The sequence below is a fragment of the Euprymna scolopes genome, chromosome 11 (assembly GCF_053919585.1).
Source record: "Euprymna scolopes isolate OS-2025 chromosome 11, ASM5391958v1, whole genome shotgun sequence".
Lineage (NCBI taxonomy): Eukaryota > Metazoa > Mollusca > Cephalopoda > Sepiida > Sepiolidae > Euprymna > Euprymna scolopes.
In genome coordinates this window covers 104,338,204-104,352,382 of record NC_136492.1, presented here as the reverse complement: position 1 = coordinate 104,352,382, position 14,179 = coordinate 104,338,204, and the positions used below count along the sequence as shown (strand labels likewise).

Here is a 14,179-nt window from a genome sequence, read left to right as displayed (position 1 = left end):
ATATTGTTTAGATGTACGACCGTCGAGGACAACCTGAATTTTTCTCTTACTAAAGAAGGATTTAATTACGTTATGTATTCTCTCAGTGATCTTTATAGGAGTATGTGACATATTTCCATTGCATGAATGCCGTCGTGAATTGAACCCCCACGATATCATTTTACCATCATTAGACAGAACAAATACTAGCCCTGGATCCTAGCCAGAAGACCAAGAAGGTACATTTTAATTTTACGTACGGCTCAAAAGCGACAGAATTTGTTAAATTTTAACTATTTTCCTGACATCTTTGATGAACTGAATATCTTATTAAAAAGAAGGATATAGGGTGAAAACTAGGACTATGACAACAGCATATTCTTTTCATTGGTTTGACTCTCGAATGTGTATCCCTTTATATCTTATATGCTTTTGTATGGAGTGATGTTGTTCTCGGTTGATTAACTGTGTTTAACTGTGGCGGATATATACTCGAAAGTCAAAACATTAAAAGACTATGCTGTTGTCATAGCTATAGTGTTAACATACTACGAACATTATATATATATATATATATATATATATATATATATATATATATATATATATATATATATATATATACAAATTTATTGCTCGTAGCATTTTATAATTTTTATCATCTTTTTTTTCATAAATAGCATCTCCTGATCGAATAACAAATAATCTAGAAACCGTGATACACGCACGTACGTCGTTAAAGGTAATTCGCTTATAATATATACTAGCAGGACCTGTGGAAATTTCAGCGGGGACCCATTCATATATAATATATTGATGTTGGCATTCTGTAGATGTTCAGCGTAAATGGAGACGCTCTGATATTATTGTAGGTATATATATATATATATATATATATATATATATATATATATATATATATATATTATAGATTATTAGATATATAATTTCTTAGTTTGTTGATAATCATGAGTGTGTAAAGATTACAAAATCAAAGAATTTTATAATGTCAGAATAAATTGTGATGTATTTTCTTCTTTTTTTTCTCTGTTATCCATCGTTTTCTTTCTCTTGTCTTTATCTCGAGTAATTATTTATATTATTCAATTCCTCATTCTACTTCTCTTATTATTCGTCAATAATTTGTGCTATTCGACTTACTCTCACCATCTAAATAATTCACGTATACATCACGGTGCACGATAACAATACATACGCATATGCAATATACAAATTTTAATGAGTATATCTAGAAATATAGCAAAACATACCTTTGACAATCCGCTGTCCCGGTTGAAGTTCGCATATATATTTCGAGCGTTCTGAAGGACATTCCCATGATCCGTCAGAATGACAATCGCAATTAAACTGGAAGCAATCTTCAGTGAAAGAAAATGGCCGATTAACAGGATATTTGTTACGTTCTGCTATACAATGTGTTACGTTTTCGCCAACAGAAACGACTATGGTCTTTGTATCAGCTGCAAAAGTTAATATTTAATCATAGGATAAAATTTAAAACCAAAACATGAAATATTATTATAAAAAGGTCATTACTTGAAACAACACCGGTCATTATTATTTTTACTGGTATTTACTCAATTTTATTTTTATACATTTCGCTAATGGTGTGTTGATATCAGCGCTTACTGTGAGATCGAGGTGACATGTCTGAGTTTTTTCAAAATTAGTCTATTAATTTCGCTAAATGTTGTTGAACACCATTACTTATATATTATTTCAATTGGAATTCATTATTGAGATGAATATCATTATATTAATTTATTTAGAGGCTTGCTTGGCCAAAAACGTGGTGAGACGACAACAACTACGGATGGCAGTGATTGCTGAGAATGTAGTCAGGAGATTCAAAGTTCCTATCCGTCGCGGTTACCACGTGACGAAGGCCAGAGGAATAGTTGGCCGAAACGTCGTGAAACAACAACTAAGAAAGATGAGAATAATAGTCCGCATAAATAAATTAACTATCACTTAGTTGTTTCGGTGTGTTCATGATTCTGAAAATTCATCAAACTAATGCTAATACTTGAATGTTGAAAGCCCGTGTAGACAATGAGTACCTGCTGTAAAAAACGCTATTATAAAGCACGGTTGCGTCATCCTTATCTGTATCCGCAAATGAATATATTAAGAAGTCACTAATTAGGTGCTCTGTGATTGGATGAAAAACAACCAATCGCAGGTTTCCTTTTTAGATCCACACCAACACCTACGAGAGCGGTTTTTACAAATTCTCTTCCTCTTTTGCTAGTTGGGCCCTCAAAGACAACACGCCTCGTTAGCTCTCCCCGTAATTTTAACAACTGGCACGTGTGAGGGATTTTGACAATAAATGCAGTACAGAAAAATTAAATCTTCCTTTTTTTTTTGTCTCAACCCAGTCAAAACGATACAGGCAACATACACCATTAACAGGACGAATCTTACAGATAAGTGTGTTAGTGATTGAGATCAAAATAAAAAAGCAGTCAAACAATAAAATTACTATTAAAAAGATAACTTCGTTACAAAATAAATTTTGCCAGAATGTTTTTAATTACAATTTTTAAAAAAATGAAATACTTCTAGGACCGTCGGAATTTGAAAAAAATTTGGAAGTATTCAAACTGTCGAATAAAGTAATTATCTCTGGGTTTAAACCTGAGAAACTCCTCATGTATCAAACAGTTTACATTTTGGAATGAACAGATGTGATGTAGCAAAAAAAAATTATATCTTTTTTTTTTTTTTTACATGGAGTTCACCACTTATCAAGGCCAAATGGCCACTCAGGGATAAGGGTTATTGTGTGTACAGTAATCAGAGGGATAGTGTAGCAATAGTATTGGAGAATTTGTAAGGTGTCATTACTTAGGGGGGGGGCGGTTCATCAGGAATTTGTTTGTGTTGGACTTGAAGATATCCAGGTTGAAGTCGGGAGGGAAACAGGCAAGTGGAACAGAGTTCCACAGGTGTGCAGTTCTAAGAAAGAAGCTTTGTTCATGGTATCTACGTTTTGATTTAGGCACAGATAGGGAGTGGGGAAATTATTGACGGTGGTTTCAGCTAGTCGGGTGTTTCTTGAGAAAGATTGGCGAGGGGGGGCAGAGAATAGAGCTCAGACGAGCACCTGCCATGGAAATAACGATAGAACAAAGACAGGCTCGCTACGTCTCTTCTGTGGGAAAGAGGTTGCAGGGTAGAGAAAAGGGCATCCCCCACCAACCCACGGAGTCTATTTTTTACTCCATCAAGGCAGGATAGGCTGTTTTTATATCTGTCTCTGTTTTGTATTGAGCACTTAAATAAAGACTCTTAATACAGATAAAACAACATTACGTCTAAAAAAATGTTAAGGTTTGTAACGATTGTATTTAATTAATAATGTAATGGCCAATTAATATCGTCATAATTGAATTCATATTTAAAATCTAATAATAATAATCATTTGATAATAAAACAAAGAGAAACAGTTATATATATATATATATATATATATATATATATATATATATATATATATATATATATATATATATAATAAACTTACATTTTCCAGGTGTTGTCACATTTGGTACGGACTCGTCCTGGCAAACATAAATCGCATTGTCAGGCAAGCATTCCCATGATCCATCGGCGTGACAATCACAGTTATACTTGTAACAATAGTAGTTAAATGAAAACGGACGACCCAGCGGATAGGTGTGTCCGTTAGCAAAACAGGTCTCAACATCGTCGTTATAAACAATGATTAGGCGCCTTCGTAATTCTGGAAAACATTAAATAAGATATTACATAATTTCGTATGAAAATTTATGGACTTAACTAAGATAAATATATTAGAAAAAAGCAGATATCTACACACGAACTTACAGATTCATATACATATTTTTTTTTATTACATTTTCACCCCAAACAAGGCACATTGCCACTTTAATGTAGGGGGGCTACTATCAGGGGAAACATCTACTGGGGTACTATGTAGGGATTAGGGCAGCGAGATGTTGGTTCACGTTGCACTTGAACTTATGCATGTCAGTAGAGTTGGGGAAGCAGTGACCTGGAATGGAATTCCAAAGTCTAGCAGTTCTGGGGAAGAAACTACTGGAGTAGAAAGATCTTTTACATCTAGGGATCTCTACAGTGTGGGGGTGGGATTTTGTAGCTTGTCGGGTCTGTCGAGGGTGTTCACGTCGTGGGGGCACAAGTGCTTGCAGTTCTTCAGAGCATTCACCATTATAATACTTGTAGAACAGGCAGAGGGATGCAACGTTTCGACGATGGGACAGAGGCTGAAGTTTTGATGCCAGTTTAGGGCCTATCAGATTTGCGACTCTCTTTTGAACCCTGTCAAGGAGCGAGAGACTAGTAGCCGATGCACCGGCCCAAATATGACAGCAATACTCCATACATGGGCGAATAGTGGCCTTATAGAGGTACAGGATACTTTCGGGTGTTAGAAGTTTTCTAGCACGGTAGAGAGAGCCCACCTTCCTAGCAGCGGCCCTGGCAATGCCCTCGATGTAATTGTTCCAGCTCATATATGTACATATATATATACACTCATATGTATTTATACATACGCATTCACACACACACACACACACACACACACACACACACATATATATATATATATATATAAACTATCAGCAGGAAACACTCTGACTGTGTGTATGGTGATTATTTGGAATATTTGTTGAAAAATGATGTAAATAGTCCAAATACACACGCACATATATATATATATATATATATATATATATATATGTATATCTATCTATATAATTATAAACTCAAATGACCTTGTAACGAGGGACGTAGCCCACTTTCTGGTTTACGACATCCAGTATCACATGCGCGCATAAACATTAACGTTTAGACAATTGGACAGAGTTATCCCCCTTACACTAATTATAACCATGGAACTAATGCGGCCCTTTATTACTAGCGGGTGTGATTAAAATCTGTTGTTTTTTTCTTCTTCCAATTTTTTAAAAGTCGTCTGCTTACATTCTTATTGCCGATTTTCCAGTAGCTGATTAATCTTACCATAGCTTGGCATACTCCTGTATTTTATCTGCACACGCCAAACGGAAATCTGGATCGGTAAATGCACATGTTCCTATTACATTAAATAGTGTTTTCTTTTGTTGTTTTTTAAACAGCAAATACTTGAATCTATTCGGTCATATTTTTGCACATATTAAATCCATTTTTTTTAAGCAAATTTAATATTTTAAATTCTTCATAAGTTGTTAAACAAGGCTGTAAAATATGTCGTCGCGTTCGATTCGTAGGAAAATTATGTTTAATTTTCAAATATTTTTGTGTTCGGAAAAAAATATTGTTTGTTACTTATTTGCTGCGGTATTTGACCAAGAAGAAATTGGAGTTATCCCCCCACCACCATTGCCGCTGTCCGTATACTGCAGAATTGCCGAAAATAAAATAAATCAATAAAAACAAAACATTTTAAGTTGAATAAAAGATGTAATGTTTTCTCACTTACCTATTAAAAGTAACACGTGATTAGAACAAAACGTTTTCGATAAAATTGCTCGATCTGGTAGGGTTTCTAAATAATATGGTTTTGTTCTAAAAAATGTCGAGCATTTTGCCTATGTGGTAGAAATGAACAAATCGCAAAACGGTGTAAACATGATTTTGTTCCTTATATTAAAAATGTCAACCACATATTTTTTTTTGTAGAGATTACTATTTTAAAAAAGGAAAACAAATGTTTTTATATGTAATAAATTCTAACTATTTTTATTCACAAAACATATAAATCATTTAAGGAACAAAATATGTTAATGCAAAATTAGCTTTTGTCTGTATCTGAAGATAAAAATAATGACCAATTGGTGCTAGAGCCCTAACATTATAGCCGCATTTTCGTATTGCGAAAGTCTAGCTCTGCTAGAAAACTGCGGCCGCTGTAAAAATAAAACTATTTTCTTTACGTCACTAGTGTCACGCTCATACATGAATTCCAAAACTAATATAACATACTGACCCAACGAGTCACGGGTAACACTAGCAGTTCAGCCCGGCTTTGCTCGAGCCCGATGTACAGTGCATATATATATATATATATATATATATATATATATATATATATATATATATATATATATATATATATATATAAAAAGTTTGCATATGTACGGTAATGTCTTTCTATATAATAGGCTTTCTTAACTACCATTAAGAAAAGTTGGTAGAGACTGCAGAGATCAATTTTTTAAAACATTAGCCCCCAATTTTGACACCTTAATAATTAATGTTTTGGGCTCTAATCAAATTTAAAAGTTTGAACTATGCCTAAGTAACCTACATCTTAAATTTCAAGTGTTCAGACCCAAAATTAGTGGAGGAGTTTTGTAGAGTCTGCAAATGTCAACTCTTCCAATTTGACCTCTTGGCAGCCAAATTTACGCCCCATAACGGATTAAAAAGCTTGCCGCATTTCTGAATACCCTTTATGTAAAATTTCAAATGTTTAGACCAAGATTGGCTGAGTAGTTTGCTAGAGACCGCAAAGGTAAAATCTTTTAAACTTTAACCTCTTGGCTGTCAAATTTTCGGCAAAAAAACGATTAAAAAGCTTTGTCTGTACACCCTTTATGCAAAATTTCAAATGTTTAGACCAAAAAAAAAAAAAAAAAAGAAAAAATCACATAAAAAATGTTTTAAATGTTAAAATAGATAGGTAGAGAATTTCAGTCTAACGCGTTTGATATATATTATGTGTTTTTTTCTTTGCGGATTATCAAGTGTTAACTATTTTGTCCCTTTAACCTTTGTTCTTATAAAGTCGAATTAAATCATGCAAATCGTGTTTGACATTGCAAAACGGTTTAAATCGGCTTACGTTTTGCAAGTTCTTCACTCGGCTTGGCTGAGCATGTGTATTCTGTGCGATTCGATGGACAATCCCAGGAACCATCCAAATGGCATTCACAATGGAATCGGTAACAGGTGTCGCTAAATGAGAATGATCGTCCCAATGGATATTCACGACCTCCTGCGTTGCACTCAGTTAACTTTGAACCAATTGACACTACAACGCTCTTCCACTGAACTGAAAAAAAAAATGAAAATATTTCATTGAAAGAAATATAACATGGCATTTATTATCATCTTTATGCATTGATATAAAAAGTATACAAGGTGGAAAGATAAAATTGTTTCCATAGAAAAGACGAGATGATTCCATTTTCGTTTGATGACAACCGGGTTTCTTTTTCTTTTTCTTTTTTTTTTTGTTGCAGACCATCTACTAACTGGCTAGTTGTGTACAAATTTCAAGGGCAAGTGACACAAGCAAGATCGGATATGTACCGCTGTACAACGCATGCTCTCTAGCGATCCAAGTTATGACAACAGGACCATTGCCAGCACCCTCAAAACGCATCGTTCGATTGCCACGAATAACAGAGGTGTTTCCGGCCACGGTTATAGTCTGTGGCGTGATTTGAAGTGATGGCCACATCATGCCACCTCAAATTTTCGAAGTCGACTTGAAATTAAAGACCAAAGTATACCTGGATGCGCTGAAGGGTGTGGTGATCACCTGGTGCAATCAGATGGCGACTGACCACAAGTCCCAAAAGAGCCAGTCTTGGCTTCAGAAAGAGTACTACGATTTGTACCCTTCTATCACTTGCTCCTTTCCTTCCCCGAGCTGAATCCACTGGACTACTTCGTTTGTTCTTACGTCGAGAACATAACCAACATGATCTCCCACAACACCAGCCAGGTCGCCGCCATTCGCCAAGAATTCACATAGTTCCCGCCGGCAATTATGAAAAAGGCATGCTTCCAGTTCCGGACCCATATCGAGGTGGTGATTCTCTGTAAATATTTAATAATTATTATAGTAAATAATTATGCCAACACCTTTAAGAAACTCGTTTCTTATCGTCGAACACTTTCAGTTGAATTAAAAGTTGGTCAATTTAGCTCTTATGTGCAGATCATCATATAATGATTACATCACTCTGACAAACGTTAAAAACATTTTAAAAATATAAATGTTTAAATTTCAACAGTATTTCTCGTGGTTAACAGTGGCCGAATTGATTAGGTCCTTGGTAATGGAGCCAGAGATAGGTTCTGTTGCCGGGTTCGAATCTATTGACCGGTGTTAATCGTGACACCCTGCACTGATGATTCTCGAAAGGATGAAACACTAGTGTTTATAGGTATTTAATAATTATTATAGTATAAATATATATATTATTTTTCACTGAGCTATGTTTATCACAAAAGGGGAACAATTGCTTTTTTCTGGGTCGAAATCTATTTTTGGTTAAATCTTGAAGTAACATTTTTAAGCCCCTAATAAATCAAGTGTCCTCATGCCTTGTCTGGAGTAATTTCCGTAAAAATGTTCATTTCGAGTTACCGGTTTCTTTTTATAGGCTTTCTCTTTTTTTAATGTTACAAATCAAAATTGAATGTTTAGTGAAATTATCTTTTTTGAACTGAAAGAACAGAAACTCAATCTAAACAATCAGAAATAGCAGGATATGAATGACGTCGCTCTTTATTCGTCTAACGTACTATGACGTAATTCAACTTCCCGTGTGGCAGAAAAGTCATATCTCGCACACTTATATTAGATACATATTTAATGTATTGATCTAATAGGTCACTTACTGTCGTCTAAGCTCCAACCTCTGTTCCATCGCCGAAATGTTGCATCCCTATGCCTCCTTTACGAGTACTGTAACGATGAACTGTCTGATAAACTCATAACACTTGTTCCACATGGACATATATACCCCCGACTAACATGACAAGCAGTAAAATCCCACCTCTTCACCGTTAACATCCCTAGATTCCGAAGAGCATTCTACTAAAAATTTATTACATCAAATTTCTAAAGTTTCTAATGCCCTCCCCGTTTCCTGCTTCCCTGACTGTATTAACTTGCAGACGTTTAAATGTAATATAACAAACATCTTGTTGCTCAACTTCCCACAGTCCCTTGTTAGACACGATCCCAAATAGTAGCTCCTTACAATTCAATTGGCAATACTCTCTGTTTGGGGTAAAAATTAAAAAAAAAAAAATGGCTTAAAATGATGCTTACTCTTTTCTAGGGTGATTCCTTGATGACGTGGCAGGCATTTATCTTTTGCTAAATGTGCAGGGCATTCCCATGAACCATTAGAATAACACTCGCAGTCATATTCAAAGCATCCCTCGATGTAAGAGAATGGATGTCCGAGGGGATACTCTTTGCCCTTCACTTTACAGGAACGTTGAGCTCCATCGTAGATGATGATCAGGATAATTGTTGAGGCTGTTAATGTAAAACAAAGAATGAAAGAAAAAATTTAAAAAACTACAAAAAAAAAAACTACAAAAAAATTTTTTTTTAATCTTTTGTAATCCTGAAATTAAAGGCACTCCTCGTCAACAACGCCGCAGCAAACAACAACAAATCTCTACTCCAATGTTCGTTCGCAGCTGTCAAAAATTGAACTCCCTTCTCCAATTTATCTTTTTTGAAGTCGTTGTGATCCTCATATGCAAATGAATTTGCATATGAGGATAACAACGACTATATAAAAAAAAACAATCGATAAAACAATCAAACTTCGAACACAAGTTTTTTTTTATCTACTGAAAAAAAGCGTTGATACTTCTTTTGCACTTTGCGCGTCTGATTTCCATAACTGTTGACTCGGGTTTGTCCGGCAGCTGATGTAACCCGCCGGAATATGCTGAGTGCCGATCAAATTTAAAAACGCTAGGAAACAAAAAATAACAACATTTATAGGACACTAATTACAATTAAAAAGCAAAAAGGAAAACAATAAAATATAATCACAATTTTTTAAAAAATGTTATGTGTAAATAAGTAGAAATACATTTTTTAAAATGTTATGTGTAAATACGTAGAAATACATTTTTTAAAAATGTTATGTGTAAATAAGTAGAAATACATTTTTTTTTAATTTTATGTGTAAATAAGTAGAAATACATTTTTTAAATTTTATGTGTAAATAAGTAGAAATACATTTTTTAAAATGTTATGTGTAAATACGTAGAAATACATTTTTTAAAATGTTATGTGTAAATAAGTAGAAATACATTTTTTAAAATGTTATGTGTAAATAAGTAGAAATACATTTTTTAAATTTTATGTGTAAATAAGTAGAAATACATTTTTTAAATTTTATGTGTAAATAAGTAGAAATACATTTTTTAAATTTTATGTGTAAATAAGCAGAAATATATATTTTTAAAAATTTTATGTGTAAAGAAGTAGAAATATATTTTTAAAAATTTTATGTGTAAATAAGTAGAAATACATTTTTTTTAAATTTTATGTGTAAATAAGCAGAAATATATAGTTTAAAAATTTTATGTGTAAAGAAGTAGAAATACATTTTTTAAAAATTTTATGTGTAAAGGAGTAGAAATACATTTTTTTTAATTTTATGTGTAAATAAGCAGAAATATATATTTTTAAAAATTTTATGTGTAAAGAAGTAGAAATACATTTTTTAAATGTTATGTATAAATAAGTAGAAATACATTTTTTAAATTTTATGTGTAAATAAGCAGAAATATATATTTTTAAAAATTTTATGTGTAAATAAGTAGAAATACATTTTTTAAATTTTATGTGTAAATAAGTAGAAATACAATTTTTTAAATTTTATGTGTAAATAAGTAGAAATACAATTTTTAAATTTTATGTGTAAATTAGTAGAAATACATTTTTAAAAATGTTATGTGTAAATAAGTAGAAATACATTTTTTAAAATGTTATGTGTAAATAAGTAGAAATACATTTTTTTAATTTTATGTGTAAATAAGTAGAAATACATTTTTAAAAATTTTATGTGTAAATAAGTAGAAATACATTTTTTAAAAATGTTATGTGTAAATAAGTAGAAATACATTTTTTTAAATATTTTATGTGTAAATAAGTAGAAATACATTTTTTAAAAATGTTATGTGTAAATAAGTAGAAATACATTTTTTAAAAATGTTATGTGTAAATAAGTAGAAATACATTTTTTAAAATGTTATGTGTAAATAAGTAGAAATACATTTTTTAAATTTTATGTGTAAATAAGTAGAAATACATTTTTTAAAAATGTTATGTGTAAATAAGTAGAAATACATTTTTAAAATGTTATGTGTAAATAAGTAGAAATACATTTTTTTAAAAATGTTATGTGTAAATAAGTAGAAATACATTTTTTAAAAATTTTATGCGTAAATAAGTAGAAATACATTTTTAAAATGTTATGTGTAAATAAGTAGAAATACATTTTTAATTTTTTTTGTAAATAAGTAGAAATACATTTTTTTATTTTATGTGTAAATAAGTAGAAATACATTTTTTAAAATGTTATGTGTAAATAAGTAGAAATACATTTTTTAATTTTATGTGTAAATAAGTAGAAATACATTTTTTAAAATGTTATGTGTAAATAAGTAGAAATACATTTTTTAAAATGTTATGTGTAAATACGTAGAAATACATTTTTTAATTTTATGTGTAAATAAGTAGAAATACATTTTTTAAATGTTATGTGTAAATACGTAGAAATACATTTTTTAAAATGTTATGTGTAAATAAGTAGAAATACATTTTTTAAAATGTTATGTGTAAATACGTAGAAATACATTTTTTAAAATGTTATGTGTAAATAAGTAGAAATACATTTTTTTTATTTTATGTGTAAATAAGTAGAAATACATTTTTTTAAATGTTATGTGTAAATAAGTAGAAATACATTTTTTAAAATGTTATGTGTAAATACGTAGAAATACATTTTTAAAAAATGTTATGTGTAAAAAAGTAGAAATACATTTTTTTAAATGTTATGTGTAAATACGTAGAAATACATTTTTTAAAATGTTATGTAAATAAGTAGAAATACATTTTTTAAAATGTTATGTGTAAATAAGTAGAAATACATTTTTTAAAATGTTATGTGTAAATAAGTAGAAATACAAGTTTTTATTTTTATGTGTAAATAAGTAGAAATACATTTTTTAAAACATCTTATGTGTAAATAAGTAGAAATACGTTTTTTAGGGAAAGGATTAAGGTTAGGGTTGGGCAGATTAAACTTGTGCGTTATTATAAACTAATATTTTTATGGTTAGGGTTAGGGTTTAGAGTTAAGTTTTAAGCTAAGGTTAAACTTATTAAATTTGTGCGTGATTGAAAACTATTTTTCCTATCAATTTATTGAAAGCCATCTGCTTCAATTTTTATTGGTTAAACACGTTAGTTATTGCTTTTTTTAATGGCTAATCAACTTGATCAACGCTTGGCATATTCCGACGGTTTACATCAACTGCCGATCGAGGCCGAGCCAACATTTACGGAAGACCAGTGCACAAAGTGCAAAAGTACCAAAATGCTAATTAGGTGAAACAGTCCACGCTTTTTTAAGCTGATAAGTCTTCATTTTCTTAACTATTGTTACAGTAGGCAACATTTAATCACCCTTTATATTTCGAACCACATCTTCACGGCCGATCGGATGATGATTTTTCAAAGCATAAAATGTCATACGAATCAAGTGAGAACAAAAGCAGTCATTGAAATTAGAGGTCATCGCGTTTCAGCATCATATTTCTGTCAGTTATTTCGCGTCGATGCCGAATATATTAACGCGCATGGATCTGCTTTGCTTGTATTTCCTTCCTATATATTACAAATACTCATGGAATAAACTAAGTAAAAATACTCAGAAGAAACTACGGGATTTATTTCAGGTCGTTTGAGCATATTTAGTCTAATGTTGTTTTGTTAACTTTCTGTTAACCAATATCTCTTAGATTTTTTCTTTACAATGGCATGCATTCTTTTCAACAGCTAGAGTAGAGATTGTCCTTGTATTACTCGACTGTCCAGAACGAACTTGTAGTGAATTATCCCTTATAAATCTACCAGTATAAAGCATAATGCGATGTAACACTTAGTTCACCAATACAATTATCGCCATTTTTTCACTATTACAATTAATTAACTCCCTTGTATTCCAAAATAATTACATTTGATTGGTTCAGAGAATTCTTCATGAGCAATCAACAGACACTTCGCGGGCTGGATGTAAAACTTCTTTATCCGTCATATATTTTAAAGCTGGGTTTGTCATGTGAAGACGCTGATAAATATGTCGCTCCCCCCTTTTGAATGTGATCACCAGCCAGCCTGCACCCAAAGAACCTTCAGTTCATTTGAATGTGGCACATTCAAGCGAGTCGTTTATTTTAACGTTAAATTTAATTACATATTTCTCAACTGTATAAAATACATTAATTCTTTATAAAGTCCACGTTGATACTCTTTTTATAGTTACAAATAAATTGGCAAAGTTGTCGCCTGTTTTTGTTTTATATTTAAAATATATATCATGAAGGCGAAGATGTTGCCAATCCCAGACAGAATTAGATGAAATAATCTATGCTGGTGCGAATATAGCGATTATGTACTGCATGCAAACGAAAAAACTGTGTCAGAAAATGGTCAGAATTCATCCAAACCAAATCTATGACCGTTTATTGCGGAGGAAAATCTAGTCGGATTACACACGGAAAGGACATAAAAACATTAAGATAGCAATGTTATGTTGCTTTATGAAAAAATGTGTTTGTTTTTTTTAATTTTAATAAAAAAAATATTAAAAATACAAAGAACATCTTTTGGTATTTGTTTGTTTCATGAAAGTTACTCAAAATCAAACAAACATACACATAGAAATAATCAAAAGTTACATGGTTATTATGATAACAAGGATGCGTTTTACCCGCCATCTGTATTTTTTATCATATGACATTCGTAGATTCGCTTTGTTTTCTTTTTTTTATGCTGTTTCTTTTCAAAGCCAAGCAAACCGATAAGAAACGTTGAAATATTAAAAGAAAAGTAAAAAGAATGCAAAAGACAAGTGAAAAGGTATATATGTGTTCTTCATTGCGAAAACGTCGCATGGAACGAAAAATAAAACATAAAAAATATTTTAGTGGAAGAAAAGAAAGTTTTTTAAGTCGGCTAGCAGTTATCTTCAGCCGAAGATCATCGACGTTGGCGCGTCCAATGGACATGGGCAAGATGGAGAGGGCGAGTGAGAGAAAGAGTGTGTATGTGTGTATGTGTAACAGAGAGAGAGAGAGAGAGAGAGAGAGAGAGAGAGAGAAAGAGAGAGAG

At 31.7% G+C, this 14,179-nt stretch overlaps 1 protein-coding gene across 4 annotated transcripts in view; it reads right to left on the bottom strand.

Annotated features, from left to right (window-relative positions):
* Window positions 1–14,179, bottom strand: part of LOC145288028 (uncharacterized) — a 593,135-nt gene that overhangs the window by 301,304 nt on the left and 277,652 nt on the right. For all 4 annotated transcript variants that reach the window (XM_080136036.1, XM_080136037.1, XM_080136039.1 and 1 more), the window contains exons 52-55: window positions 9,083–9,295; window positions 6,857–7,066; window positions 3,530–3,748; window positions 1,251–1,460 (exon numbers count right to left, since the gene is read on the bottom strand). In XM_080136036.1, the coding sequence (XP_079992162.1) occupies window positions 1,251–1,460; window positions 3,530–3,748; window positions 6,857–7,066; window positions 9,083–9,295 (852 nt within the window). The remainder of the gene's footprint in view (window positions 1–1,250; window positions 1,461–3,529; window positions 3,749–6,856; window positions 7,067–9,082; window positions 9,296–14,179) is intronic.